Source organism: Ambystoma mexicanum, chromosome 2p (assembly GCF_040938575.1).
Source record: "Ambystoma mexicanum isolate Mex_15411 chromosome 2p, UKY_AmexF1_1, whole genome shotgun sequence".
NCBI classification, from domain to species: Eukaryota; Metazoa; Chordata; class Amphibia; order Caudata; family Ambystomatidae; genus Ambystoma; species Ambystoma mexicanum.
In genome coordinates, this window is record NC_090923.1 from 1140609199 (window position 1) to 1140636853 (window position 27655).

At 43.7% G+C, this 27655-nt stretch overlaps 1 protein-coding gene across 2 annotated transcripts in view; it reads left to right on the forward strand.

Annotated features, from left to right (window-relative positions):
* AHNAK (AHNAK nucleoprotein) overlaps positions 1–27493 on the forward strand; it is a 138583-nt gene extending 111090 nt beyond the window's left edge. For both annotated transcript variants that reach the window (XM_069645218.1, XM_069645217.1), the window contains exon 5: positions 1712–27493. In XM_069645218.1, the coding sequence (XP_069501319.1) occupies positions 1712–26551 (24840 nt within the window). In that variant the 3' untranslated portion in view covers positions 26552–27493. The remainder of the gene's footprint in view (positions 1–1711) is intronic.
* Positions 27494–27655: the final 162 nt, after the last annotated feature.

Genomic DNA, 27655 nt, shown 5'->3' on the forward strand with positions numbered 1-27655 from the left:
GTGTTTGCGTAAGAAGAGAAGCATATTATTTCCATTGTTGAACAATGGTCTTATGTCCCTAATTAAGAGGAAACACCAGTTAAAACCATTCTGAAAAACTAACGTTGACTTTCACAAGAGTTACAAGCGAATACAGCATCGGTGGAAGGTCACGTGTGGCCAATTATGTTTCCCGAAAGGAGTTTGAAATTATCTCTGTGATATTACATGAGAATATAATCAAACGCAAACGTTTAAGGTTAAAGATCTATCGTAAAGTGTGGTCGTGTGTGCCTAAATCTTTTTTTTCTTTGAAGACTGAACCTTGTAGTATTCAGAACAAATATTCTTTAATTCCAAAGGTTGCTGAATTGACGAGGAGAACATGCATTACCCAAGCCAAGAAGCGAACCCTTTCCATAGTGAAACAAGTCCTATTTAGATCTGTCCACCTGATCTGTGAGGTTATTAAAGGTCCAGTGTCCTCTGATACAAGTTGTTACCTGAAGCTAAAAGAGTGGCAATACAGCTTCTGGGTAGCTACTGGAACCAAGAAGGCATGAACAAGCTGGGGAAGGGGGACTGTGTGCTTGTAAAGAAGATTACTAAAATAATCTGTAATGCTGAAGACTGCTGAAGTTGAAAGAAAGTCGGTTTTGGGGCAGACGCAGGTTATAATTGTGGTAGTAAGGCAGAAGAGGCAACAAGGTTGCTTTTTCTTGGCTCATTGGGTGCCTTGCCTACCTTTTAGAGATCGAAGTGTCTTGTCTTTATATACCTAATAAGTCTGAAGTATAAAATTGAAGCAGAAGTACCTGAACTGTGGTGGTGTATAAAACTGTCAGTGGATGTCATATTGAAGTTGTTTGGAGCAGTGGAATACTGTGGAACAAAGGAGAGTGTTCTCACAGTAACAGTAGTAGAAGGGTGGTTGTCAAGAGGAAGAAAACAACAACCCAAAGAGAAGCATATCTTGACAATTATACCAAATATACTGCAGAGGTCCTAATCAGTTGTAAAGATGTAGAAGAAGTTCACCTATTCTCTGAACTGTGGCAATTCATCTTGGAAAGAAAATATCCAGGATTGCTATTGGTGCTATTTTCTTGGCTGGAATTGGAAAGGGGTCTTTTCAACAGAAAGCTGAAGAATTGTTACCAGTGGATTTTAGTTTGTGAACTTATGTTTTGACTTGGAACTTAAAAAAATGGTTCAGGACACTTCTTTCCTTTTCAACATTTTGCAGAATTAATACGAACTGGTTGACGACTTTTCTTTTCCTTTTAACATTTGGAAGCTGACTTTGAAACCCTGGGGAAGGAATTTACCCAGGACAGGTGACGGTCATCCACATACTGTTCATTTATTGGTTATTGTTTTATTATTTACCTTGAATGTTGTGTTGTTTAGTGAGAGGGGCAGTTTGTTTTTTATGAGTTATTCCCTTAGCCTTTAGATTAGGTAGGGAATTCCCTGATAAGAGTAGGACAAGCAAGGCTTTATTTACAAACCTTTTCTTTAATAAAATGTCTAATTCTGAGAAAAAACACAAGCGGTTGTCTGCCTCGCATTACTGACCCCTCACACTGCTTGTGTCCGATCTGCTTGCTGCAATCTTGAGCTGTAAAGGCAACTATGCTCTTATGTAACCATATACTATGTCATAGGTCAACTTGTAAGCAGTGACCAATCTCCTTGATGTTGCCTAAAAATTATCTCGTTTAAATTCTAGAGTGGAGATGATGAAGACTACAAAAGAATTTACACAAAGAAAATAAAGCCACGACTCAAGTCAGAAGATCTAGCAGAAATGGAACATACAGCAACAGAAACCCAAAGTCGCACCATCACGGTCACAAGGAAAGTCACTGCATACACTGTGGATGTGACCGGGTCAGAAGGAGCCAGGGAGACAGACTTCAGCAGTCCCGAATTCAAGATCAAGATTCCAAGGCAAGAATTTACTGAAAGATCCCGTATGGAGTTTGAGACCCCTGAGGGGAAAACTGTGATCCGAACAACTAATGTGTCAGGAAAAACCTCCCATATAACAGACTTTGGCACACATATGCAAAGTACTCCAAGCAGAATCACGCTTTCTGGGCCGACAGGGGAGTTCACTCAAAGAGGCATTGACTTTGGCGTCTCTGAGAGAGATCGGAAAGTAGGAAAACCAGATGTTACAGTCTCAGGGTTCCATAGCCATGGGACCTTGTCTTCCCAGCTTATACACGATGGTAAAAACATCCAAGTGGATTTTAAACCACCAGAGGTGACAACTACAGAGATTAGAATACCAAGTGTGGATGTCGGCAATGCTAATGGCAAGTCTGTTCAGATCGAAGTTCCAGGGATAAATACTTCTGGATCAAGATTCCAAAGTGCAGCAGGTGATGGCAGTGGGAGATCCTCTATGGACACTGGAAGTTTCAATGTTGTTGGTGTAAGCAAGTTTTCTAAATTTGGTATTTCTGCACCGCATGTACAAAGCCCTGAGATTGCTGCAAAACCAAAGTTTGATATGCAGGCTCCAAAAGTCAGATTTTCAAAGCCTCAAGCAGAAGGTGCTGTCCAAACAGCAGGTGTTGATGTTTCTCTTCCAAAGATTTCAGGTGATGCCAAGATTCATTCTGACACCCAGGTGTTGGGTGGCATAAATCCTTCTGATGTGAACCTTTCCTTTCCCGGCAAAACAAGTGATGGTAGTTATTCAGGCATGGGTGCACACCTTGAGGGGCCAGGAGGAAAGCTGCAGCAGCCTGGCTTGAGGATGGCACAATCAGATGTGTTTGAGAAAGTGAAAGTTCCCAGTGCGGATTTAACACATGGAAAGCAAGAGATCGGCATTTCAGTAGAAAATGACGTGAATGTAATGAGACAAGAAGTTCATATCATGGCACCAAAGACCGTTGCAGACATCACTGCACCTAAAGTGGATATCTCTTCCACAGGAGTTAACGTTTCAGCCTCAAATGTTGATGCCAAGGTTCCGACATTGTCCATGCCTAAATCTCAAGTTCAAGTATCTAATATCAAAGGAGGTACCATTAAAGTTGGACTCCCAGTCACTGCTGGTGACCTCTCTGGGAGAACTCTAAATGCTGGTATTTCAAAACCTACAGTAGACATAAGAGGTCCTCAAATAGAAGGGAGTGTGACAGCTCCTAAACTGGATGGAGATCTTGGAGGAGGTGATGGAACATTCAAAATGCCCACATTTAAGATGCCAAAGTTTGGGTTCTCCAGCCATAACATGCAAGGCCCAGATGTTAATCTGTCACAGGTAGAACCCAATGTTTCCTCACTAAATATACAGTCAAATATCCAGCCCACTGAAGTTGACATCTCTGGAACAAAGTTATGTGATATTAATGTTCCCAGTGTCCAGGCTTCAGGGGTTGTCCCAGATGTTGACACTGGTGCCTTGAAAGGGTCCATAAGCATGCCTAAATTTAAGGTGCCAAAATTTGGGCTTTCAGATTCTCAAGGCAGCAAATGTCCAGATCTACAAGTTAACCTACCAAAAGGCAACATGTCAACACCAAATGTTAAGGTAGACGGTCAAGCCCAAAATGTTACCATTAGTGGCCCACAGGTCAAAGAGGATATCCCAGGTCCAGTAGTTGACATGTCAGTCTTAGATGTCAATCGTTCAGATATAAAAGTGGGAATGCCAAAGTTCAGCTCTCCCAAGTTTGGAGTGTCTGACCCCAAATCAAATGTGGACTTGGAGCTTCCAAAGGGAAATATTGAGGTTACTGAGTCAAAGATAGATATTAAAAGTCCCAAAATTACCATGCCTTCTTTAAATGTTCATGTCCCCAGTGTTCCTATACCAGATTGTGACTTAAACCTGAAAGGGACAGAATTAAAAAGCAAGGTTGACATTGCAGGTAAGAAGCTGGAAGGGGATTTCAAAGATCCTGTAGTTACTCCAAAGGTTGATCCTCAGGCTCTAGGGGTTTCTCTTCCTAAATCTGGGGTTTCTAGTAACAAAATTGAAGTGCCAGGGATTGATTTAAAACTTCCTAAAAACGCTGTTGACATTTCTGGTGCCAAGATAGACATCCATGCACCAGAGGTCAACATTAACGGTCCTGAAGGTACAGTGAAAGGAACAAAACTTACGACAGCCTCAGTTAACCTGCCTAGTGCCTCAATGCCTAACGTAGACTTAAATGTGAAAGGCCACAAGAGTAAGGGAGGTGTGAATATCTTCGGTCATAAACTGGAAGGAGATCTGAAAGGACCAAAACTAGATATTAGGACCCCTGAGATAGATGCAATGGCCACAGATCTTGACATTGCAGGCCTGGAAGGGAAAGCTAAAGGTCCCAAGATTGAGATGCCATCAATGAATGTTAACTTGCCTAAGGTATCCACATCTGATGTGGATCTTAATCTCGAAGGGCCCAAGTGGAAGGGAAATGTGGATGTGTCTATCCCAAAGGTTGGTGGTGATCTGAAAAGTCCAAAGATCGATTTGAAAGGTCCTGGAATTGATGTTCAGGTTCCAGAGTTAGATCATGAAATTCCCGGAGGCAAAGGAATGTTTAAAATGCCCAAATTTTCAATGCCTAAATTTGGTGTTTCTGATCCAAAAGTTAAATGTCCTGACATTGATGTAAAACTTCCCAAAAGTGACATTGATATTTCTGACCCAAAGCTAGACGTTGACGCACCAGGTTTTGAAGCCGCTGTAGGGAAATTAAAAGGCCCAACATTTAAGGTCCCTTCAGTGAACCTTCCCAAAGTGTCCATGCCTGATGTTAACGTACAGATAAAAGAGCCCAAATGGAAAGGAGATTCAGATATTTCAGGTCCTAAGTTTGAGGGTGATTTAAAAGGTCCTAAGGTTGATATGAAAGGTCCTAAAGTCAATCTTGACGCTCAAATTAAAGACCTAGAGGGTCCTGACGGAAAAGCAAAAGGTGGAAAGTTTACAATGCCCAAGGTCTCAATGCCTGAAATGGATTTACACATGAAGGGGCCCAAATGGAAGGGAGGTGCAGATATTACTGGGCCTAAACTAGAAGGTGATCGAAAAGGTCCCGCAGTTGACATAGAGGGCCCTGAAGTTGACATTCTTGCCCCAGAGTTAGATATTGAGTCCCCTGAAGGAAAGGCGAAGTTCAAAATGCCAAAATTAAATTTTCCTAAATTTGGAGTTTCTGGCCAGAAACTGCAAGGACCCGACATTGATGCAAAACTCCCACAAGGTGACCTTGAGCTTTCTGGTCCTGAATTGGACATTGATTCTCCTAATATCAACATCGAAATTCCTGAGGGAAAAGTAAAAGGTGGCAAATTTACAATGCCCTCAATAAATGTACCCAAGATCTCAATGCCCGACATGGATTTGCACATGAAAGGACCCAAATGGAGGGGTGGTGCAGATATTTCTGGGTCTAAGCTGGAAGGAGATCTAAAAGGTCCTAAAGTTGATATTAGGGGTGCTGATCTTGATGTTGAGGCACCAAATCTTGATATTGAAGGGCCTGATGGCAAGGGAAAGAGTCTGAAATTCAAGATGCCTTCCATGCAGCTACCTAAGGTGTCCATGCCAGACCTGGATCTTAACTTGAAAGGCCCCAACTGGAAAGGTGGTGCAGATATTTCAGGACGAGCATTAAAAGGTGACCTGAAAGGTCCCCAAGTTGACATCAAGGGTCCAGAAATGGACATAGAGTCTCCAGAGATTGACATTGAGTGTCCTGAAGGAAAAGTGAAAGGTGGCAAGTTTAAGATGCCCTCAATGCATTTGCCCAACGTCTCCATGCCTGACATGGATTTACACATGAAAGGCCCTAAATGGAAGGGGGGTGCAGATGTATCTGGGCCTAAACTAGAAGGAGATATAAAAGGTCCTACTGTTGATATAGACATTCCCAAAGTTGACCTTGAAGCCCCAGACCTAGATATTGAATGTCCTGAAGGAAAAGCAAAATTCAAAATGCCTAAATTTAATCCTCCCAAATTTGGAGTTTCTGTCCCTAAACTGGATGGACCTGATATTGATGTAAAATTCCCGAAAGGTGACCTTGACATTTCTGGCCCTAAAGTAGACATTGATGTTCCTGATATTGACATTGAAGGTCCTGATGGAAAAGTGAAAGGTGGCAAGTTTAAGATGCCCTCAATGAATTTGCCCAAGGTCTCCATGCCTGACGTGGATTTACACATGAAAGGCCCCAAATGGAAGGGGGCTGCAGGCATTACTGGCCCAGCAATAGAGGGTGATTTGAAAGGTCCCAAAGTTGACATCAAGGGTCCAGGAATTGATGTAGAGTCTCCAGATATTGATATAGAAGGTCCTGAAGGAAAACTGAAAGGTTCTAAATTTAATATGCCATCCATGAATATCCATATGCCAAAAATGTCCATGCCAGACGTTGACTTTAACCTTAAGGGCCCTAAATGGAAGAGCGGTGCAGATGTTTCTGGCCAAAAATTGGAAGGTGATTTAGAACTTCCAAAGGTTGACGTCAAAACACCAGACATTGAGGTGGGGGACCCAGAAATAGACATTGAAGGTCCGGATGCAAAGGGAAAATTCAAAATGCCTAAATTTGGGTTGCCTAAATTCGGAGGCTTTGGATCCAAACAAGAAGGAACCAACATTGATGTAAAACTTCCTAAAGGTGACGTTGACATTTCTGGCCCTAAAGTAGACATTGATGTTCCTGATATTGACATTGAAGGTCCTGATGGAAAAGTGAAAGGTGGCAAGTTTAAGATGCCCTCAATGCATTTGCCCAACGTCTCCATGCCTGACATGGATTTACACATGAAAGGCCCCAAATGGAAGGGGGGTGCAGGCATTACTGGCCCAGCAATAGAGGGTGATTTGAAAGGTCCCAAAGTTGACATCAAGGGTCCAGAAATGGATATAGAGTGTCCAGATATCGATATTGAAGGTCCTGATGGAAAAGTGAAAGGTGGCAAGTTTAAGATGCCCTCAATGCATTTACCCAAGGTCTCCATGCCTGACATCGATTTACACATGAAAGGCCCTAAATGGAAGGGGGGTGCAGATGTTTCTGGGCCTAAACTAGAAGGAGATATAAAAGGTCCTACAGTCGACATAGACATTCCCAAAGTTGACCTTGAAGCCTCAGACCTAGATATTGAATGTCCTGAAGGAAAAGCAAAATTCAAAATGCCTAAATTTAATCCTCCCAAATTTGGAGTTTCTGTCCCTAAACTGGAGGGACCTGACATTGATGTAAAACTCCCAAAAGTTGACCTTGACATTTCTGGTCCTAAATTAGACATTGATGCTCCCGATATCGACATTGAAGGCCCTGAAGGAAAAGTGAAAGGTGGCAAGTTTAAGATGCCCTCAATGCATTTGCCCAAGGTCTCCATGCCTGACATGGATTTACACATGAAAGGCCCCAAATGGAAGGGGGGTGCAGGCATTACTTGCCCAGCAATAGAGGGTGATTTGAAAGGTCCCAAAGTTGACATCAAGGGTCCAGAAATTGACGTAGAGTCTCCAGATATTGATATAGAAGGTCCTGAAGGAAAACTGAAAGGTTCTAAATTTAATATGCCATCCATGAATATCCATATGCCAAAAATGTCCATGCCAGACGTCGACTTTAACCTTAAGGGCCCTAAATGGAAGAGGGGTGCAGGCATTACTGGCCCAGAAGTAGAGGGTGATCTCAAAGGTCCCAAACTTGACATCAAGGGTCCAGAAATGGATATAGAGTCTCCAGATATCGACATTGAAGGTCCTGATGGAAAAGTGAAAGGTGGCAAGTTTAAGATGCCCTCAATGCATTTACCCAAGGTCTCCATGCCTGACATGGATTTACACATGAAAGGCCCCAAATGGAAGGGGGGTGCAGGCATTACTGGCCCAGCCATAGAGGGTGATTTGAAAGGTCCCAAAGTTGACATCAAGGGTCCGGAAATTGACGTAGAGTCTCCAGATATTGACATAGAAGGTCCTGAAGGAAAACTGAAAGGTTCTACATTTAATATGCCATCCATGAATATCCATATGCCAAAAATGTCCATGCCAGACGTCGACTTTAACCTTAAGGGCCCTAAATGGAAGGGTGGTGCAGATATTTCTGGCCCAAAATTGGAAGGTGATTTAGAACTTCCAAAGGTTGACGTCAAAACACCAGAGATTGAGGTTGGGGCCCCAGACATAGACATTGAAGGTCCAGATGCAAAGGGAAAATTCAAAATGCCTAAATTTGGGTTTCCTAAATTCGGAGGCTTTGGATCCAAACAAGAAGGAACCAACATTGATGTAAAACTTCCTAAAGGTGACGTTGACATTTCTGGCCCTAAAGTAGACATTGATGTTCCTGATATTGACATTGAAGGTCCTGATGGAAAAGTGAAAGGGGGCAAGTTTAAGATGCCCTCAATGCATTTGCCCAACGTCTCCATGCCTGACATGGATTTACACATGAAAGGCCCCAAATGGAAGGGGGGTGCAGGCATTACTGGCCCAGCAATAGAGGGTGATTTGAAAGGTCCCAAAGTTGACATCAAGGGTCCAGAAATGGATATAGAGTGTCCAGATATCGATATTGAAGGTCCTGATGGAAAAGTGAAAGGTGGCAAGTTTAAGATGCCCTCAATGCATTTGCCCAAGGTCTCCATGCCTGACATGGATTTACACATGAAAGGCCCTAAATGGAAGGGGGGTGCAGATGTTTCTGGGCCTAAACTAGAAGGAGATATAAAAGGTCCTACAGTTGATATAGACATTCCCAAAGTTGACCTTGAAGCCTCAGACCTAGATATTGAATGTCCTGAAGGAAAAGCAAAATTCAAAATGCCTAAATTTAATCCTCCCAAATTTGGAGTTTCTGTCCCTAAACTGGAGGGACCGGACATTGATGTAAAACTCCCAAAAGTTGACCTTGACATTTCTGGTCCTAAATTAGACATTGATGCTCCCGATATCGACATTGAAGGCCCTGAAGGAAAAGTGAAAGGTGGCAAGTTTAAGATGCCCTCAATGCATTTGCCCAAGGTCTCCATGCCTGACATGGATTTACACATGAAAGGCCCCAAATGGAAGGGGAGTGCAGGCATTACTGGACCAGCAATAGAGGGTGATTTGAAAGGTCCCAAAGTTGACATCAAGGGTCCAGAAATGGATATAGAGTGTCCAGATATCGATATTGAAGGTCCTGATGGAAAAGTGAAAGGTGGCAAGTTTAAGATGCCCTCAATGCATTTACCCAAGGTCTCCATGCCTGACATGGATTTACACATGAAAGGCCCTAAATGGAAGGGGGGTGCAGATGTTTCTGGGCCTAAACTAGAAGGAGATATAAAAGGTCCTACAGTTGACATAGACATTCCCAAAGTTGACCTTGAAGCCTCAGACCTAGATATTGAATGTCCTGAAGGAAAAGCAAAATTCAAAATGCCTAAATTTAATCCTCCCAAATTTGGAGTTTCTGTCCCTAAACTGGAGGGACCTGACATTGATGTAAAACTCCCAAAAGTTGACCTTGACATTTCTGGTCCTAAATTAGACATTGATGCTCCCGATATCGACATTGAAGGCCCTGAAGGAAAAGTGAAAGGTGGCAAGTTTAAGATGCCCTCAATGCATTTGCCCAAGGTCTCCATGCCTGACATGGATTTACACATGAAAGGCCCCAAATGGAAGGGGGGTGCAGGCATTACTTGCCCAGCAATAGAGGGTGATTTGAAAGGTCCCAAAGTTGACATCAAGGGTCCAGAAATTGACGTAGCGTCTCCAGATATTGATATAGAAGGTCCTGAAGGAAAACTGAAAGGTTCTAAATTTAATATGCCATCCATGAATATCCATATGCCAAAAATGTCCATGCCAGACGTCGACTTTAACCTTAAGGGCCCTAAATGGAAGAGGGGTGCAGGCATTACTGGCCCAGAAGTAGAGGGTGATCTCAAAGGTCCCAAACTTGACATCAAGGGTCCAGAAATGGATATAGAGTCTCCAGATATCGACATTGAAGGTCCTGATGGAAAAGTGAAAGGTGGCAAGTTTAAGATGCCCTCAATGCATTTACCCAAGGTCTCCATGCCTGACATGGATTTACACATGAAAGGCCCCAAATGGAAGGGGGGTGCAGGCATTACTGGCCCAGCCATAGAGGGTGATTTGAAAGGTCCCAAAGTTGACATCAAGGGTCCAGAAATTGACGTAGAGTCTCCAGATATTGACATAGAAGTTCCTGAAGGAAAACTGAAAGGTTCTAAATTTAATATGCCATCCATGAATATCCATATGCCAAAAATGTCCATGCCAGACGTCGACTTTAACCTTAAGGGCCCTAAATGGAAGGGTGGTGCAGATATTTCTGGCCCAAAATTGGAAGGTGATTTAGAACTTCCAAAGGTTGACGTCAAAACACCAGAGATTGAGGTTGGGGCCCCAGACATAGACATTGAAGGTCCAGATGCAAAGGGAAAATTCAAAATGCCTAAATTTGGGTTTCCTAAATTCGGAGGCTTTGGATCCAAACAAGAAGGAACCAACATTGATGTAAAACTTCCTAAAGGTGACGTTGACATTTCTGGCCCTAAAGTAGACATTGATGTTCCTGATATTGACATTGAAGGTCCTGATGGAAAAGTGAAAGGGGGCAAGTTTAAGATGCCCTCAATGCATTTGCCCAACGTCTCCATGCCTGACATGGATTTACACATGAAAGGCCCCAAATGGAAGGGGGGTGCAGGCATTACTGGCCCAGCAATAGAGGGTGATTTGAAAGGTCCCAAAGTTGACATCAAGGGTCCAGAAATGGATATAGAGTGTCCAGATATCGACATTGAAGGTCCTGATGGAAAAGTGAAAGGTGGCAAGTTTAAGATGCCCTCAATGCATTTGCCCAAGGTCTCCATGCCTGACATGGATTTACACATGAAAGGCCCTAAATGGAAGGGGGGTGCAGATGTTTCTGGGCCTAAACTAGAAGGAGATATAAAAGGTCCTACAGTTGATATAGACATTCCCAAAGTTGACCTTGAAGCCTCAGACCTAGATATTGAATGTCCTGAAGGAAAAGCAAAATTCAAAATGCCTAAATTTAATCCTCCCAAATTTGGAGTTTCTGTCCCTAAACTGGAGGGACCTGACATTGATGTAAAACTCCCAAAAGTTGACCTTGACATTTCTGGTCCTAAATTAGACATTGATGCTCCCGATATCGACATTGAAGGCCCTGAAGGAAAAGTGAAAGGTGGCAAGTTTAAGATGCCCTCAATGCATTTGCCCAAGGTCTCCATGCCTGACATGGATTTACACATGAAAGGCCCCAAATGGAAGGGGGGTGCAGGCATTACTGGACCAGCAATAGAGGGTGATTTGAAAGGTCCCAAAGTTGACATCAAGGTTCCAGAAATTGACGTAGAGTCTCCAGATATTGATATAGAAGGTCCTGAAGGAAAACTGAAAGGTTCTAAATTTAATATGCCATCCATGAATATCCATATGCCAAAAATGTCCATGCCAGACGTCGACTTTAACCTTAAGGGCCCTAAATCGAAGGGTGGTGCAGATATTTCTGGCCCAAAATTGGAAGGTGATTTAGAACTTCCAAAGGTTGACGTCAAAACACCAGAGATTGAGGTTGGGGCCCCAGACATAGACATTGAAGGTCCAGATGCAAAGGGAAAATTCAAAATGCCTAAATTTGGGTTTCCTAAATTCGGAGGCTTTGGATCCAAACAAGAAGGAACCAACATTGATGTAAAACTTCCTAAAGGTGACGTTGACATTTCTGGCCCTAAAGTAGACATTGATGTTCCTGATATTGACATTGAAGGTCCTGATGGAAAAGTGAAAGGGGGCAAGTTTAAGATGCCCTCAATGCATTTGCCCAACGTCTCCATGCCTGACATGGATTTACACATGAAAGGCCCCAAATGGAAGGGGGGTGCAGGCATTACTGGCCCAGCAATAGAGGGTGATTTGAAAGGTCCCAAAGTTGACATCAAGGGTCCAGAAATGGATATAGAGTGTCCAGATATCGATATTGAAGGTCCTGATGGAAAAGTGAAAGGTGGCAAGTTTAAGATGCCCTCAATGCATTTGCCCAAGGTCTCCATGCCTGACATGGATTTACACATGAAAGGCCCTAAATGGAAGGGGGGTGCAGATGTTTCTGGGCCTAAACTAGAAGGAGATATAAAAGGTCCTACAGTTGACATAGACATTCCCAAAGTTGACCTTGAAGCCCCAGACCTAGATATTGAATGTCCTGAAGGAAAAGCAAAATTCAAAATTCCTAAATTTAATCCTCCCAAATTTGGAGTATCTGTCCCTAAACTGGAGGGACCTGACATTGATGTAAAACTCCCAAAAGTTGACCTTGACATTTCTGGTCCTAAATTAGACATTGATGCTCCCGATATCGACATTGAAGGCCCTGAAGGAAAAGTGAAAGGTGGCAAGTTTAAGATGCCCTCAATGCATTTGCCCAAGGTCTCCATGCCTGACATGGATTTACACATGAAAGGCCCCAAATGGAAGGGGGGTGCAGGCATTACTTGCCCAGCAATAGAGGGTGATTTGAAAGGTCCCAAAGTTGACATCAAGGGTCCAGAAATTGACGTAGAGTCTCCAGATATTGATATAGAAGGTCCTGAAGGAAAACTGAAAGGTTCTAAATTTAATATGCCATCCATGAATATCCATATGCCAAAAATGTCCATGCCAGACGTCGACTTTAACCTTAAGGGCCCTAAATGGAAGAGGGGTGCAGGCATTACTGGCCCAGAAGTAGAGGGTGATCTCAAAGGTCCCAAACTTGACATCAAGGGTCCAGAAATGGATATAGAGTCTCCAGATATCGACATTGAAGGTCCTGATGGAAAAGTGAAAGGTGGCAAGTTTAAGATGCCCTCAATGCATTTACCCAAGGTCTCCATGCCTGACATGGATTTACACATGAAAGGCCCCAAATGGAAGGGGGGTGCAGGCATTACTGGCCCAGCCATAGAGGGTGATTTGAAAGGTCCCAAAGTTGACATCAAGGGTCCAGAAATTGACGTAGAGTCTCCAGATATTGACATAGAAGGTCCTGAAGGAAAACTGAAAGGTTCTAAATTTAATATGCCATCCATGAATATCCATATGCCAAAAATGTCCATGCCAGACGTCGACTTTAACCTTAAGGGCTCTAAATGGAAGGGTGGTGCAGATATTTCTGGCCCAAAATTGGAAGGTGATTTAGAACTTCCAAAGGTTGACGTCAAAACACCAGAGATTGAGGTTGGGGCCCCAGACATAGACATTGAAGGTCCAGATGCAAAGGGAAAATTCAAAATGCCTAAATTTGGGTTTCCTAAATTCGGAGGCTTTGGATCCAAACAAGAAGGAACCAACATTGATGTAAAACTTCCTAAAGGTGACGTTGACATTTCTGGCCCTAAAGTAGACATTGATGTTCCTGATATTGACATTGAAGGTCCTGATGGAAAAGTGAAAGGGGGCAAGTTTAAGATGCCCTCAATGCATTTGCCCAACGTCTCCATGCCTGACATGGATTTACACATGAAAGGCCCCAAATGGAAGGTGGGTGCAGGCATTACTGGCCCAGCAATAGAGGGTGATTTGAAAGGTCCCAAAGTTGACATCAAGGGTCCAGAAATGGATATAGAGTGTCCAGATATCGATATTGAAGGTCCTGATGGAAAAGTGAAAGGTGGCAAGTTTAAGATGCCCTCAATGCATTTGCCCAAGGTCTCCATGCCTGACATGGATTTACACATGAAAGGCCCTAAATGGAAGGTGGGTGCAGATGTTTCTGGGCCTAAACTAGAAGGAGATATAAAAGGTCCTACAGTTGATATAGACATTCCCAAAGTTGACCTTGAAGCCTCAGACCTAGATATTGAATGTCCTGAAGGAAAAGCAAAATTCAAAATGCCTAAATTTAATCCTCCCAAATTTGGAGTTTCTGTCCCTAAACTGGAGGGACCTGACATTGATGTAAAACTCCCAAAAGTTGACCTTGACATTTCTGGTCCTAAATTAGACATTGATGCTCCCGATATCGACATTGAAGGCCCTGAAGGAAAAGTGAAAGGTGGCAAGTTTAAGATGCCCTCAATGCATTTGCCCAAGGTCTCCATGCCTGACATGGATTTACACATGAAAGGCCCCAAATGGAAGGGGGGTGCAGGCATTACTGGACCAGCAATAGAGGGTGATTTGAAAGGTCCCAAAGTTGACATCAAGGGTCCAGAAATTGACGTAGAGTCTCCAGATATTGATATAGAAGGTCCTGAAGGAAAACTGAAAGGTTCTAAATTTAATATGCCATCCATGAATATACATATGCCAAAAATGTCCATGCCAGACGTCGACTTTAACCTTAAGGGCCCTAAATGGAAGGGTGGTGCAGATATTTCTGGCCCAAAATTGGAAGGTGATTTAGAACTTCCAAAGGTTGACGTCAAAACACCAGAGATTGAGGTTGGGGCCCCAGACATAGACATTGAAGGTCCAGATGCAAAGGGAAAATTCAAAATGCCTAAATTTGGGTTTCCTAAATTCGGAGGCTTTGGATCCAAACAAGAAGGAACCAACATTGATGTAAAACTTCCTAAAGGTGACGTTGACATTTCTGGCCCTAAAGTAGACATTGATGTTCCTGATATTGACATTGAAGGTCCTGATGGAAAAGTGAAAGGGGGCAAGTTTAAGATGCCCTCAATGCATTTGCCCAACGTCTCCATGCCTGACATGGATTTACACATGAAAGGCCCCAAATGGAAGGGGGGTGCAGGCATTACTGGCCCAGCAATAGAGGGTGATTTGAAAGGTCCCAAAGTTGACATCAAGGGTCCAGAAATGGATATAGAGTGTCCAGATATCGATATTGAAGGTCCTGATGGAAAAGTGAAAGGTGGCAAGTTTAAGATGCCCTCAATGCATTTACCCAAGGTCTCCATGCCTGACATGGATTTACACATGAAAGGCCCTAAATGGAAGGGGGGTGCAGATGTTTCTGGGCCTAAACTAGAAGGAGATATAAAAGGTCCTACAGTTGACATAGACATTCCCAAAGTTGACCTTGAAGCCCCAGACCTAGATATTGAATGTCCTGAAGGAAAAGCAAAATTCAAAATGCCTAAATTTAATCCTCCCAAATTTGGAGTTTCTGTCCCTAAACTGGAGGGACCTGACATTGATGTAAAACTCCCAAAAGTTGACCTTGACATTTCTGGTCCTAAATTAGACATTGATGCTCCTGATATCGACATTGAAGGTCCTGAAGGAAAAGTGAAAGGTGGCAAGTTTAAGATGCCCTCAATGCATTTGCCCAAGGTCTCCATGCCTGACATGGATTTACACATGAAAGGCCCCAAATGGAAGGTGGGTGCAGGCATTACTGGCCCAGCAATAGAGGGTGATTTGAAAGGTCCCAAAGTTGACATCAAGGGTCCAGAAATTGACGTAGAGTCTCCAGATATTGACATAGAAGGTCCTGAAGGAAAACTGAAAGGTTCTAAATTTAATATGCCATCCATGAATATCCATATGCCAAAAATGTCCATGCCAGACGTTGACTTTAACCTTAAGGGCCCTAAATGGAAGGGTGGTGCAGATGCTTCTGGCCCAAAATTGGAAGGTGATTTAGAACTTCCAAACGTTGACATCAAAACACCAGACATTGAGGTTGGGGCCCCAGACATAGACATTGAAGGTCCAGATGCAAAGGGAAAATTCAAAATGCCTAAATTTGGGTTTCCTAAATTCGGAGGCTTTGGATCCAAACAAGATGGAACCAGCATTGATGTAAAACTTCCTAGAGGTGACCTTGACGTTTCTGGCCCTAAATTAGACATTGATGCGCCTGGTATTGACATTGAAGGTCCTGATGGAAAAGTGAAAGGTGGCAAGTTTAAGATGCCCTCAATGCATTTGCCCAAGGTCTCCATGCCTGATGTGGATTTAAACATGAAAAGCCCCAAATGGAAGGGAGGTGCAGGCATTACTGGCCCAGCAATAGAGGGTGATCTGAAAGGTCCCAAAGTTGACATCAAGGGTCCAGAAATGGATATAGAGTCTCCAGATATTGATATTGAAGGCCCTGATGGAAAAGTGAAAGGTGGCAAGTTTAAAATGCCCTCAATGCATTTGCCCAAGGTCTCCATGCCTGATATGGATTTACACATGAAAGCCCCCAAATGGAAGGGGGGTGCAGGCATTACCTGCCCAGCAATAGAGGGTGATCTGAAAGGTCCCAAAGTTGACATCAAGGGTCCAGAAGTGGATATAGAGTCTCCAGATATTGATATTGAAGGCCCTGATGGAAAAGTGAAAGGTGGCAAGTTTAAGATGCCCTCAATGCATTTGCCCAAGGTTTCCATGCCTGACATGGATTTACACATGAAAGGCCCCAAATGGAAGGGGGGTGCAGGCATTACTGGCCCAGCAATAGAGGGTGATCTGCAAGGTCCCAAAATTGACATCAAGGCTCCAGAAATGGATATAGAGTGTCCAGATATTGATCTTGAAGGTACAGAAGGAAAAGTGAAAGGTGGCAAGTTTAAGATGCCCTCAATGCATTTGCCCAAGGTCTCCATGCCTGACATGGATTTACACATGAAAGTACCCAAATGGAAGGGTGATGTAGACGTTTCTGGGCCTAACCTTGAAGGTGACTTTAAAGGCCCAAATGTTGATGTCAAGGGCCCCGGGATGGACATCAATGCACCAGATCTTAGCACAACTGGTCCAGATGGGAAAGTGAAAGGTCCCAATTTAAAAATGCCTTCAATGCACATGCCTAAAATCTCCATGCCAGATTTTGACTTGAACCTTAAGGGCCCAAATTGGAAAGTTGGGGATGTTGACATTTCTGGCCCGAAATTGGAAGGTGATTGGAAAGGTCCTGCACTTGACATCAAGGGTCCAGAACTCGACATAAATGCTCCAGACATTGACATTGAAGGTCCAGATGCAAAGGGAAAATTTAAAATTCCCAAACTTGGATTTCCCAAATTTGGAGTTTCAGCACCCAAAATGGAAGGGCCAGACATTAACATAAAGCTCCCGAAAGTGGACCTTGATATTTCTGGTCCAAAACTAGGAATTGAAACTCCAGATTTAGAGATTGACAGCCCCGAAGGAAAAGTGAAAGGTGGAAAGTTAAAGATGCCCTCAATGCACATGCCTAAAGTCTCCATGCCTGACTTTGATATAAATGTAAAAGGCCCGAAGTGGAACGGAGGGGATGTAGATGTTGGTGGGCCAATGTTTGAAGGTGACATCAAAGGGCCAAAGGTTGATATTAAAGGGCCAGAGATTGACATCAATGCTCCTGACATAGAAGCCCCCAAAGGCAAGGTGAAAGGTCCTAAATTTAGCATGCCCTCAATGCACATGCCCAAAGTTTCCATGCCTGATTTTGATCTTAATCTGAAAGGCCCCAACTGGAAAAGTGGGGATCTAGATCTGTCTCGTCCCAAATTAGAAGGTGATTTAAAAGGTCCTGCACTTGACATTAAAGGCCCAGAACTGAACGTGGAAGCTCCAGACGTTGACTTTGAAGGTCCAGATGCAAAGGGAAAATTCAAAATGCCCAAGTTTGACCTTCCCAAATTTGGAGTTACAGGTCCCAAAATGGAAGGAACTGACATTAATGTTAAGCTCCCAAAAGGTGACCTTGATATTACTGGCCCCAAACTAGACATTGAAGCACCAGATATAGACATTGAGGGTCCAGAGGGAAATGTAAAAGGTCCCCACTTTAAAATGCCATCAGTAAATCTACCTAAAGTGTCTATGCCTGAATTTGACTTAAACATGAAAGGGCCTAAATGGAAAGGGGGTGTAGATGTTTCTGGGCCAAGCATTGAAGGAGATTTAAAAGGTCCAGCAATGGACATTAAGGGCCCAGAAATTGATGTGGAGTGTCCAGATGTTGATGTTAGTGGCAAGGGGAAGTTCAAGATGCCTAAATTTGGGTTTCCTAAATTTGGAGTTACTAGTCCTAAACTGGAAGGAGATGCTGATCTACATCTTCCAAAGGGTGACATTGACATTTCTGGTCCAAAGCTGGACATTAATGCACCAGAGATTGACATGGCTGGCCCTGGTGGGAAGGTGAAAGGACCAAACTTTAAAATGCCTTCAGTAAACCTACCTGATGTGGATTTCCACTTAAAGAGCCCTCAGTTGAAAGGGGATATGGATATTTCTGGGCCAAAACTTGAAGGCGACTTGAAAAGTCCTAAAATTGATATTAAGGGACCCGGAGTTGACATTAGTTCTCCAAACATTTCGGTTGAGGGATCAGGGGGGAAGGTGAAAGGGCATAGATTTAAGTTACCTTCATGGAATTTCTCCAAGCCAGCCGTTTCTGCACCAGATATAGATATAAATCTCAAGAGCCCCAAATTGAAAGGTGATGCAGATATTTCTGGTGCTAATTTAGAGGGTGGAGTAAGAGGACCTGAATTGGACATTGGTTCTCCTAAAATAGATTTAGACGTCCCTGAAGTCAAGGCTAAAAAACATAAATTTAGACTTCCAAAGTTCAATTTTCATGGTTCAAAAGTCCAGACACCAAGTATCGATATAAAGTCTCCAAAAGCAGACATTGATATTTCAGGCCCAAAAATTGATCTTTCTACACCCGATGTGGATATTCAGGGCCCAGAAGGAAAAATTCAAAATCCTAAATTCAAAATGCCTTCTTTAAACATTACTTCACCAAAAGTCTCCATGCCTGATGTTGAATTAAATCTGAAGGGACCAAAGATCAAGGGAGATATTGATTTACCAGGTGCTAAGATTGAAGGTGATATTAAAAGTCCAAAGGTTGACATAAAAAGTCCAGAATTTGAGGTTGGTGTGCCAGATCTAGATCTAGATGGCCCAGAGGCAAAAGGAAAAGTTAAAATGCCTAAATTCAGCCTTCCCAAATTTGGAATGCCTAGTTCTAAATTGGAAGGAGCTGACATTGACCTGAAACTGCCAAAAGGTGATATTGATATTTCTGGTCCGAAACTAGACATTGATGCCCCTGAAATTGACATTGAAGGCCCAGATGGAAAAAATAAAGGTGGCAAATTCAAAATGCCTTCAATGAATGTCAATATACCAAAGGTATCCATGCCAGATTTGGACTTGAACCTAAAGGGCCCAAAATGGAAGGGGGGTGTAGATCTTTCTGGGCCAAAGCTTGAAGGTGACTTAAAAGGGCCAAACGTTGATCTCAGTGGCCCAGAGGTTGGCATCAATGCCTCAGATATAGACCTAGAAGTCCCGAAAGGTAAGGTTAAAGGTCCTAAGTTTAGCATGCCCTCAATGCACATGCCTAAAGTCTCCATGCCAGATATTGACTTAAATCTAAAAGGCCCCAACTGGAAAGTAGGGGACATAGATATAACTGGTCCAAAATTAGAAGGCGATTTAAAAGGTCCTGCACTTGACATCAAAGGACCAGAACTTGACATAGAAGCTCCAGGCATTGACATTGAAGGTCCAGATGCAAAGGGGAAATTCAAAATGCCTAAATTTGGTCTCCCCAAATTTGGAGTGTCTGCACCGAAAATGGAAGGACCCGACATTGATGTCAACCTCCCAAAAGGGGAACTTGATATTTCTTGCCCAAAATTGGACATCGATACTCCAAATCTAGACATTGAGGGCCCTGAAGGAAAAGTGAAAGGTGGCAAGTTGAAGATGCCCTCAATGCACATGCCTAAAGTCTCCATGCCTGACTTTGACATAAACCTTAAAGGCAAGAAGTGGAAAGGAGGGGATTTAGATGTCGCTGGTCCAGAGCTTGAAGGTGACTTGAAAGGGCCGAAGATTGATCTGAAAGGCCCAGAAATTGACATCAATGCTCCAGACATGGACATTCCAAAAGGCAAGGTCAAAGGTCCTAAGTTTAGCATGCCCTCAATGCACATGCCTAAAGTCTCCATGCCAGATATTGACTTAAATCTAAAAGGCCCCAACTGGAAAAGAGGGGACATAGACATTGCTGGTCCTAAATTAGAAGGGGATTTAAAAGGTCCTGCACTTGACATCAAAGGACCAGAACTTGACATAGGAGCACCAGGCATTGACATTGAAGGCCCAGATGCAAAGGGGAAATTCAAAATGCCTAAGTTTGGTCTCCCCAAATTTGGAGTGTCTACACCAAAAATCGAAGGACCCAACATTGATGTCAACCTCCCAAAAGGGGAACTTGATGTTTCTTGTCCAGAATTGGACATTGAAACTCCAAATCTAGACATTGAGGGCCCTGAAGGAAAAGTGAAAGGTGGCAAGTTAAAGATGCCCTCAATGCACATGCCTAAAGTGTCCATGCCTGACTTTGACATAAACATTAAAGGGCCAAAGTGGAAAGAAGGGGATGTAGATGTCTCTGGGCCAAAGCTTGAAGGTGACTTGAAAGGGCCGAAGATTGATCTTAAAGGCCCAGAAGTTGACATCAATGCCTCAGACATGGACATCCCGAAAGGCAAGGTCAAAGGTCCCAAGTTTAGCATGCCCTCGATGCACATGCCTAAAGTCTCCATGCCAGATTTTGACCTTAACCTAAAAGGCCCTAACTGGAAAGAAGGTGATATAGATATTGCTGGTCCCAAATTAGAAGGGGATTTAAAAGGTCCTGCACTTGATATCAAAGGTCCAGAACTGGACATAGAAGCTCCAGACATTGACATTGAAGGTCCAGATGCAAAGGGGAAATTCAAAATGCCTAAGTTTGGTTTTCCCAAATTTGGAGTGTCTGCACCGAAAATGGAAGGACCCGACATTGATGTCAACCTCCCAAAAGGGGAACTTGATATTTCTTGCCCAAAATTGGACATCGATACTCCAAATCTAGACATTGAGGGCCCTGAAGGAAAAGTGAAAGGTGGCAAGTTGAAGATGCCCTCAATGCACATGCCTAAAGTCTCCATGCCTGACTTTGACATAAACCTTAAAGGCAAGAAGTGGAAAGGAGGGGATTTAGATGTCGCTGGTCCAGAGCTTGAAGGTGACTTGAAAGGGCCGAAGATTGATCTGAAAGGCCCAGAAATTGACATCAATGCTCCAGACATGGACATTCCAAAAGGCAAGGTCAAAGGTCCTAAGTTTAGCATGCCCTCAATGCACATGCCTAAAGTCTCCATGCCAGATATTGACCTAAATCTAAAAGGCCCCAACTGGAAAAGAGGGGACATAGACATTGCTGGTCCTAAATTAGAAGGGGATTTAAAAGGTCCTGCACTTGACATCAAAGGACCAGAACTTGACATAGGAGCACCAGGCATTGACATTGAAGGCCCAGATGCAAAGGGGAAATTCAAAATGCCTAAGTTTGGTCTCCCCAAATTTGGAGTGTCTACACCAAAAATCGAAGGACCCAACATTGATGTCAACCTCCCAAAAGGGGAACTTGATGTTTCTTGTCCAGAATTGGACATTGAAACTCCAAATCTAGACATTGAGGGCCCTGAAGGAAAAGTGAAAGGTGGCAAGTTAAAGATGCCCTCAATGCACATGCCTAAAGTGTCCATGCCTGACTTTGACATAAACATTAAAGGGCCAAAGTGGAAAGAAGGGGATGTAGATGTCTCTGGGCCAAAGCTTGAAGGTGACTTGAAAGGGCCGAAGATTGATCTTAAAGGCCCAGAAGTTGACATCAATGCCTCAGACATGGACATCCCGAAAGGCAAGGTCAAAGGTCCCAAGTTTAGCATGCCCTCGATGCACATGCCTAAAGTCTCCATGCCAGATTTTGACCTTAACCTAAAAGGCCCTAACTGGAAAGAAGGTGATATAGATATTGCTGGTCCCAAATTAGAAGGGGATTTAAAAGGTCCTGCACTTGATATCAAAGGTCCAGAACTGGACATAGAAGCTCCAGACATTGACATTGAAGGTCCAGATGCAAAGGGGAAATTCAAAATGCCTAAGTTTGGTTTTCCCAAATTTGGAGTGTCTGCACCGAAAATGGAAGGACCCGACATTGATGTCAACCTCCCAAAAGGGGAACTTGATATTTCTTGCCCAAAATTGGACATCGATACTCCAAATCTAGACATTGAGGGCCCTGAAGGAAAAGTGAAAGGTGGCAAGTTGAAGATGCCCTCAATGCACATGCCTAAAGTCTCCATGCCTGACTTTGACATAAACCTTAAAGGCAAGAAGTGGAAAGGAGGGGATTTAGATGTCGCTGGTCCAGAGCTTGAAGGTGACTTGAAAGGGCCGAAGATTGATCTGAAAGGCCCAGAAATTGACATCAATGCTCCAGACATGGACATTCCAAAAGGCAAGGTCAAAGGTCCTAAGTTTAGCATGCCCTCAATGCACATGCCTAAAGTCTCCATGCCAGATATTGACTTAAATCTAAAAGGCCCCAACTGGAAAAGAGGGGACATAGACATTGCTGGTCCTAAATTAGAAGGGGATTTAAAAGGTCCTGCACTTGACATCAAAGGACCAGAACTTGACATAGGAGCACCAGGCATTGACATTGAAGGCCCAGATGCAAAGGGGAAATTCAAAATGCCTAAGTTTGGTCTCCCCAAATTTGGAGTGTCTACACCAAAAATCGAAGGACCCAACATTGATGTCAACCTCCCAAAAGGGGAACTTGATGTTTCTTGTCCAGAATTGGACATTGAAACTCCAAATCTAGACATTGAGGGCCCTGAAGGAAAAGTGAAAGGTGGCAAGTTAAAGATGCCCTCAATGCACATGCCTAAAGTGTCCATGCCTGACTTTGACATAAACATTAAAGGGCCAAAGTGGAAAGAAGGGGATGTAGATGTCTCTGGGCCAAAGCTTGAAGGTGACTTGAAAGGGCCGAAGATTGATCTTAAAGGCCCAGAAGTTGACATCAATGCCTCAGACATGGACATCCCGAAAGGCAAGGTCAAAGGTCCCAAGTTTAGCATGCCCTCGATGCACATGCCTAAAGTCTCCATGCCAGATATTGACTTAAATCTAAAAGGCCCCAACTGGAAAGGAGGGGCCATAGATATTGCTGGTCCAAAATTAGAAGGCGATTTAAAAGGTCCTGCACTTGACATCAAAGGACCAGAACTTGACATAGAAGCTCCAGGCATTGACATTGAAGGTCCAGATGCAAAGGGGAAATTCAAAATGCCGAAGTTTGGTCTCCCCAAATTTGGAGTGTCTGCACCGAAAATGGAAGGACCCGACATTGATGTCAACCTCCCAAAAGGGGAACTTGATATTTCTGGTCCAAAACTGGACATTGATGCTCCAGATATAGACATTGAGGGCCCCGAAGGAAAAGTGAAAGGTGGCAAGTTAAAGATGCCCTCAATGCACATGCCTAAAGTCTCCATGCCTGACTTTGACATAAACCTTAAAGGCCCAAAGTGGAAAGGAGGGGTTGTAAATGTGTCTGGGCCAAACCTTGAAGGTGGCTTGAAAGGGCCAAAAGTTGACATTAAAGGCCCAGAGGCTGACATCAATGCTCCAGACATAGACGGTCCAGAATTTAAAGTGAAAGGTTCCAAGTTTAAGGTACCATCAATGAATGTTAACCTCCCTAAGGTTTCCATGCCAGACATTGACTTGAAAGGCCCCTCATGGAAGGGGGGTGTTGATGTTTCAGGACCACGTTTTGAAGATCCTAATGTTGATATCAAAGTTCCAGATGTTAATTTAGAAGCTCCAAACATTGGGTTTTCAGGACCGAAACTGAAAGGTCCCAAAGCAGAGTTTGAGAGTCCCAACCTAGAAGTAGATATTGATACACCAGAAATTGGCCTGGAGGGTCCTGAAGGAAATATTAAAATGCCCAAAGTGAAAAAGGGAAAGTTTGGGTTCGGAATAAAAACTGCCAAACCAGATATAACTTCTCCTTCACTGGAGGTGAGTGCCCCAGAAGGGGACTTGAATGTTGAGGGTCCTGATCTAAACATAGGAGTCAAAGGAAAGAAGGGCAAGTTTAAAATGCCAAAACTTCATATGAGTGGTCCCAAAATAAAGGGAAAGAAAGGTGGGTTTGATGTTAGTGTCCCTGGTACTGAAACTGATGTAAACCTCAAGTCCCCAGATTTAGATGTAGACATTGGTGGCCCTGAGGCATCGCTAAAAGGAGATCTTAACATCAAAGCTCACAAAACAAGGAAACCGTTGTTTGGGAAATTACATTTTCCCGATGTTGAGTTTGACATAAAATCCCCTAAATTTAAATCTGAAGGTTCTTTATCAAGTCCCAAAATTGAGGGAGAAATACAAACTGCCAATTTTGAAATTCCGTCTAAAAATATTAAAGGTGATATTAAGTCTCCAGGGATTGACCTGTCCGCCAGTGGTAGTGGGAGTCTCCCTGATGTCAATGTTGAAGGTCCGGACATAAAACTGAAGAAATCCAAGTTCAAGCTACCCACCTTTGGCATGTCTGGGCCGAAAGGGAGTATTGATGTGCCTAGTTCCACATTAGAAGCCAATCTGAACACAACCAATATTGATTTGAGTATGGGTACCCCTGGCATTAAAGGACCCGATATGACACTTTCAGGACCTAACATTGAGATGCCGTCTGTTAACGTGCCCCCTTCCAAAATCTCTGGACCTGATTTTGATCTAAATCTGAAAGGACCAAAAGTAAAGGGTGACCTTGATGTGTCTGTGGGTATAAAGGATCCTAGCGTGAGTCTTGATGCACCTGCTGCATCAGTCAAAGGGTTTGGAGGGAAAGTTCAATTGCCCAAATTTGACATTTCAGGCTCTGCCATGCAGGGAATGGGCAGCAATGTTAACGTGAAGCTTCCCAAGGGTGATATTGATATGTCTGGCCTGAAAATCTCGGGAGGTATTGGAGATCCTGCTTTAGATGTGAATTTGAAAACCCCTGACGTGAACATTAAAGGGCCTGATGGGAAACTTAAGGGACCTACATTAGAGATGCCGTCTCTGAATGTCTCGGGGCCACAGTTGTCTGCACCCGACATCAACCTTAAAGAACCCAAAGTGAAAGGAGACCTTAATCTCTCCGGCAACGTTCAAGGCCCAGAATTAGCTGCAGATGCCCCAGATGTTTCTTTGAAAGATTTCAGTGGAAAGCTTAAAATGCCCAAGGTTGTTCTCTCTGGTTCAGCAATAGAGGGGACAGATGCTTGCCTCCATGGTTCACTCCCAAAAGGAGACCTCGACATTACCGTGCCCAAGATTCAAGGGGCCATAGCTGCTCCTGATATTGGCCTAAATGTTAAGACACCGGAGATGAATCTGGGAGGAACGGATGGCGGGGGGCTTTCCGTGGATCTTTCAGGCATGAAACACTCTGGACATGACTGGGATGTAAATATGAAAGGAACAAAGTTAAAAGGTGATTTCGACATTGCCAGTGACATTCAAGGGCCAAAGATGAAGGTGGGCATCCCCGATCTCAGCATGAACGCTGACAAAAGTCAGATTAAAATGCCGAAAATAGAGCTGCCGAGTATTGGTCTGTCGGGGCCCCAAGTCGGGGCTCCTGATGTCAGTGTCCAAGGCCCTCAAATTCAGATGCCAAGAGTGGGTGTGTCGTCCCAAGATGTAAATTTGAACACGTCTACGCTGGCGGGAGATTTGTCTGGCAGTTTCAAGGCTCCCACGCTGGACTTCAAATCTCCAGATGTAAACATTGGTGGCAGCACGCACGCCAACCTTCAAGGTCCTACGGCTGAATTTCAGAGCCCACAGTTCCAACAGTCCTCAAATGTGAATGTTAAAATGCCAAAGGTCACAGGGGGCTACCAGGTATTTGGACCAAAGGTTACAAGTGAGTTTAAAAGCCTCAATGCCGGAGCACAGTCTCATGGGAGTGCTGCAGAGGGTAGATTCGAAGGGCCATCAGGCAAAGTGACATTCCCCAAGTTAAAGACACCCAAATTTACATCTTCGGGGCCTGAGTTGAGTGGGAGGGAGGTTGGAGTTGATGTTAATTTTCCACAGTCGGCGGTCCATGTTCAAGCTGGCAAAGTAGATCTTGAGCTTGGAGAGCAGGATGTTAAGCTTAAAAAGTCCAAAATCAAAATGCCCAAATTTAATTTTTCCAGACAAAAAGGAAAGGGAGACATTAGTGTGGGATCCCCGGAAGCTTCAATAGCCTTATCTGGCTCCAAAGGTGACTTAAAAAGTTCAAAGGCTAGCTTAGGGTCTGCTGAGGGGGGCCTGAATCGAACTGATGTGTCAGCAGACTTGGACGGTGCTGCTCTCTCCCCGAAAGCCAAGTCCTCCACATTTGAGTTTTCACTATTTCGAGGCAAGAAGCCCCGGCACAGGTCGTCTTCGTTGAGTGATGAGCGGGATCTGTCCCCACCAACCACGCCAAGTGGGACACTGGAAGCCCAAGGGGGCACAGCTTCCATGGAAAGAGAGAAAGGCAAAGGCAAGCATTCAAAGCTGAAATTTGGCACGTTTGGGGGTCTGGGCTCCAAATCGAAGGGTTCGTATGAGGTGACGTTTAGTGATGAGGACATAGGAAACGTTGAGGGCGGTGGTGTGTCGTTGGCAACTAAGAAGTCCCGGTTGTCGTCGTCTTCCAGTACTGACAGTGCCACGAAGGCTGGTGTCCGGCTCCCCAAGGTAGAGCTGACGGTAGCAAAAAAGAAAGAGTAATTCTCTTGTGCGTGTACATAAGTATATAAATATATATAAATACATATATATATAATTTGTGCGTTTTGTATATAAATTTCATAAGTCCTTCCAAAGCTTGGCAAGCGAACTGTTGCTCTACAGTGGTTCACCATTGCACACAGGAAAAGGTTTCCTTAGGCGGCCCAAGATGTTTGCTTGAGATACTGAGATGAGCCAATATCCAACGAACGTAGCTGCACGCCATGTACAAATGTCCCTGGTGTCGCTCAGCGCGCGATACGCAGAGCCGCCGACCACCTACAGGCTTCGTCTTTAATGCTTTTTGTCATTTCGCACAGCTTTGTCCATCCTTGTTTCTGGAAATAATCTTTATTTTCAGCTGGTTTGTGCTTTTGTTGGCGGGGCTTAGCATACCTAGGGATAATTGATTCATTAAAACACTGTACGATGTATGGATCTAGCAGAGACGACGCTGGCGCTGCCCCCACCCTGAAATTTTGCATATTCTCATGCAATTCACATTTTATCTGGTCTGGTTCTCTGCGCGCTCCCAGAAACCCCTATATTTTTGTAATCTTATTTTTTTGTCCTTCATGAGAACCAAACCCGACCTTTTTATTCAATCTGGGAGGGCCATGTCATCAGGCAGTTCCGAGCAAGGAAAAGCAAAGAAATTCCAAAGAGGCTATTGGAGTTTGTAAATGATTCGGTCACTAGCGGCGTCTCTGTCAGTTTCATAGGTTGCCCTTTTCCCCCTTATTTCCGTGTACTATAATAAAGGAAGGGTTCTTTGCTGGACTACAATAGATAGGGTTGCGACTGCCACTTTTCTGATACTTGTTCTAGTTTCTGTTAATAAACTTGTCTTGATTTCAGAAATCTATCAGCACTTTACTGGCAAATGAATAAAGAATGTAAGATTGATCTTGTAAAATGAAAATAAACTGTTTTATTAACCTACATTTTGCAGCCACTCTCATTTTGTGGTCATCTCCATTATTTTTCTTGATCATTCATTCTTTCTAGTCCATTTGTAGGTGTCTTCTTGGGGAGAGTTTCTCTCGATTCTTGTACCGTGCAGCGTTCTGATTCCCTAAAGCTGCCCCCTACATCAGATGCACA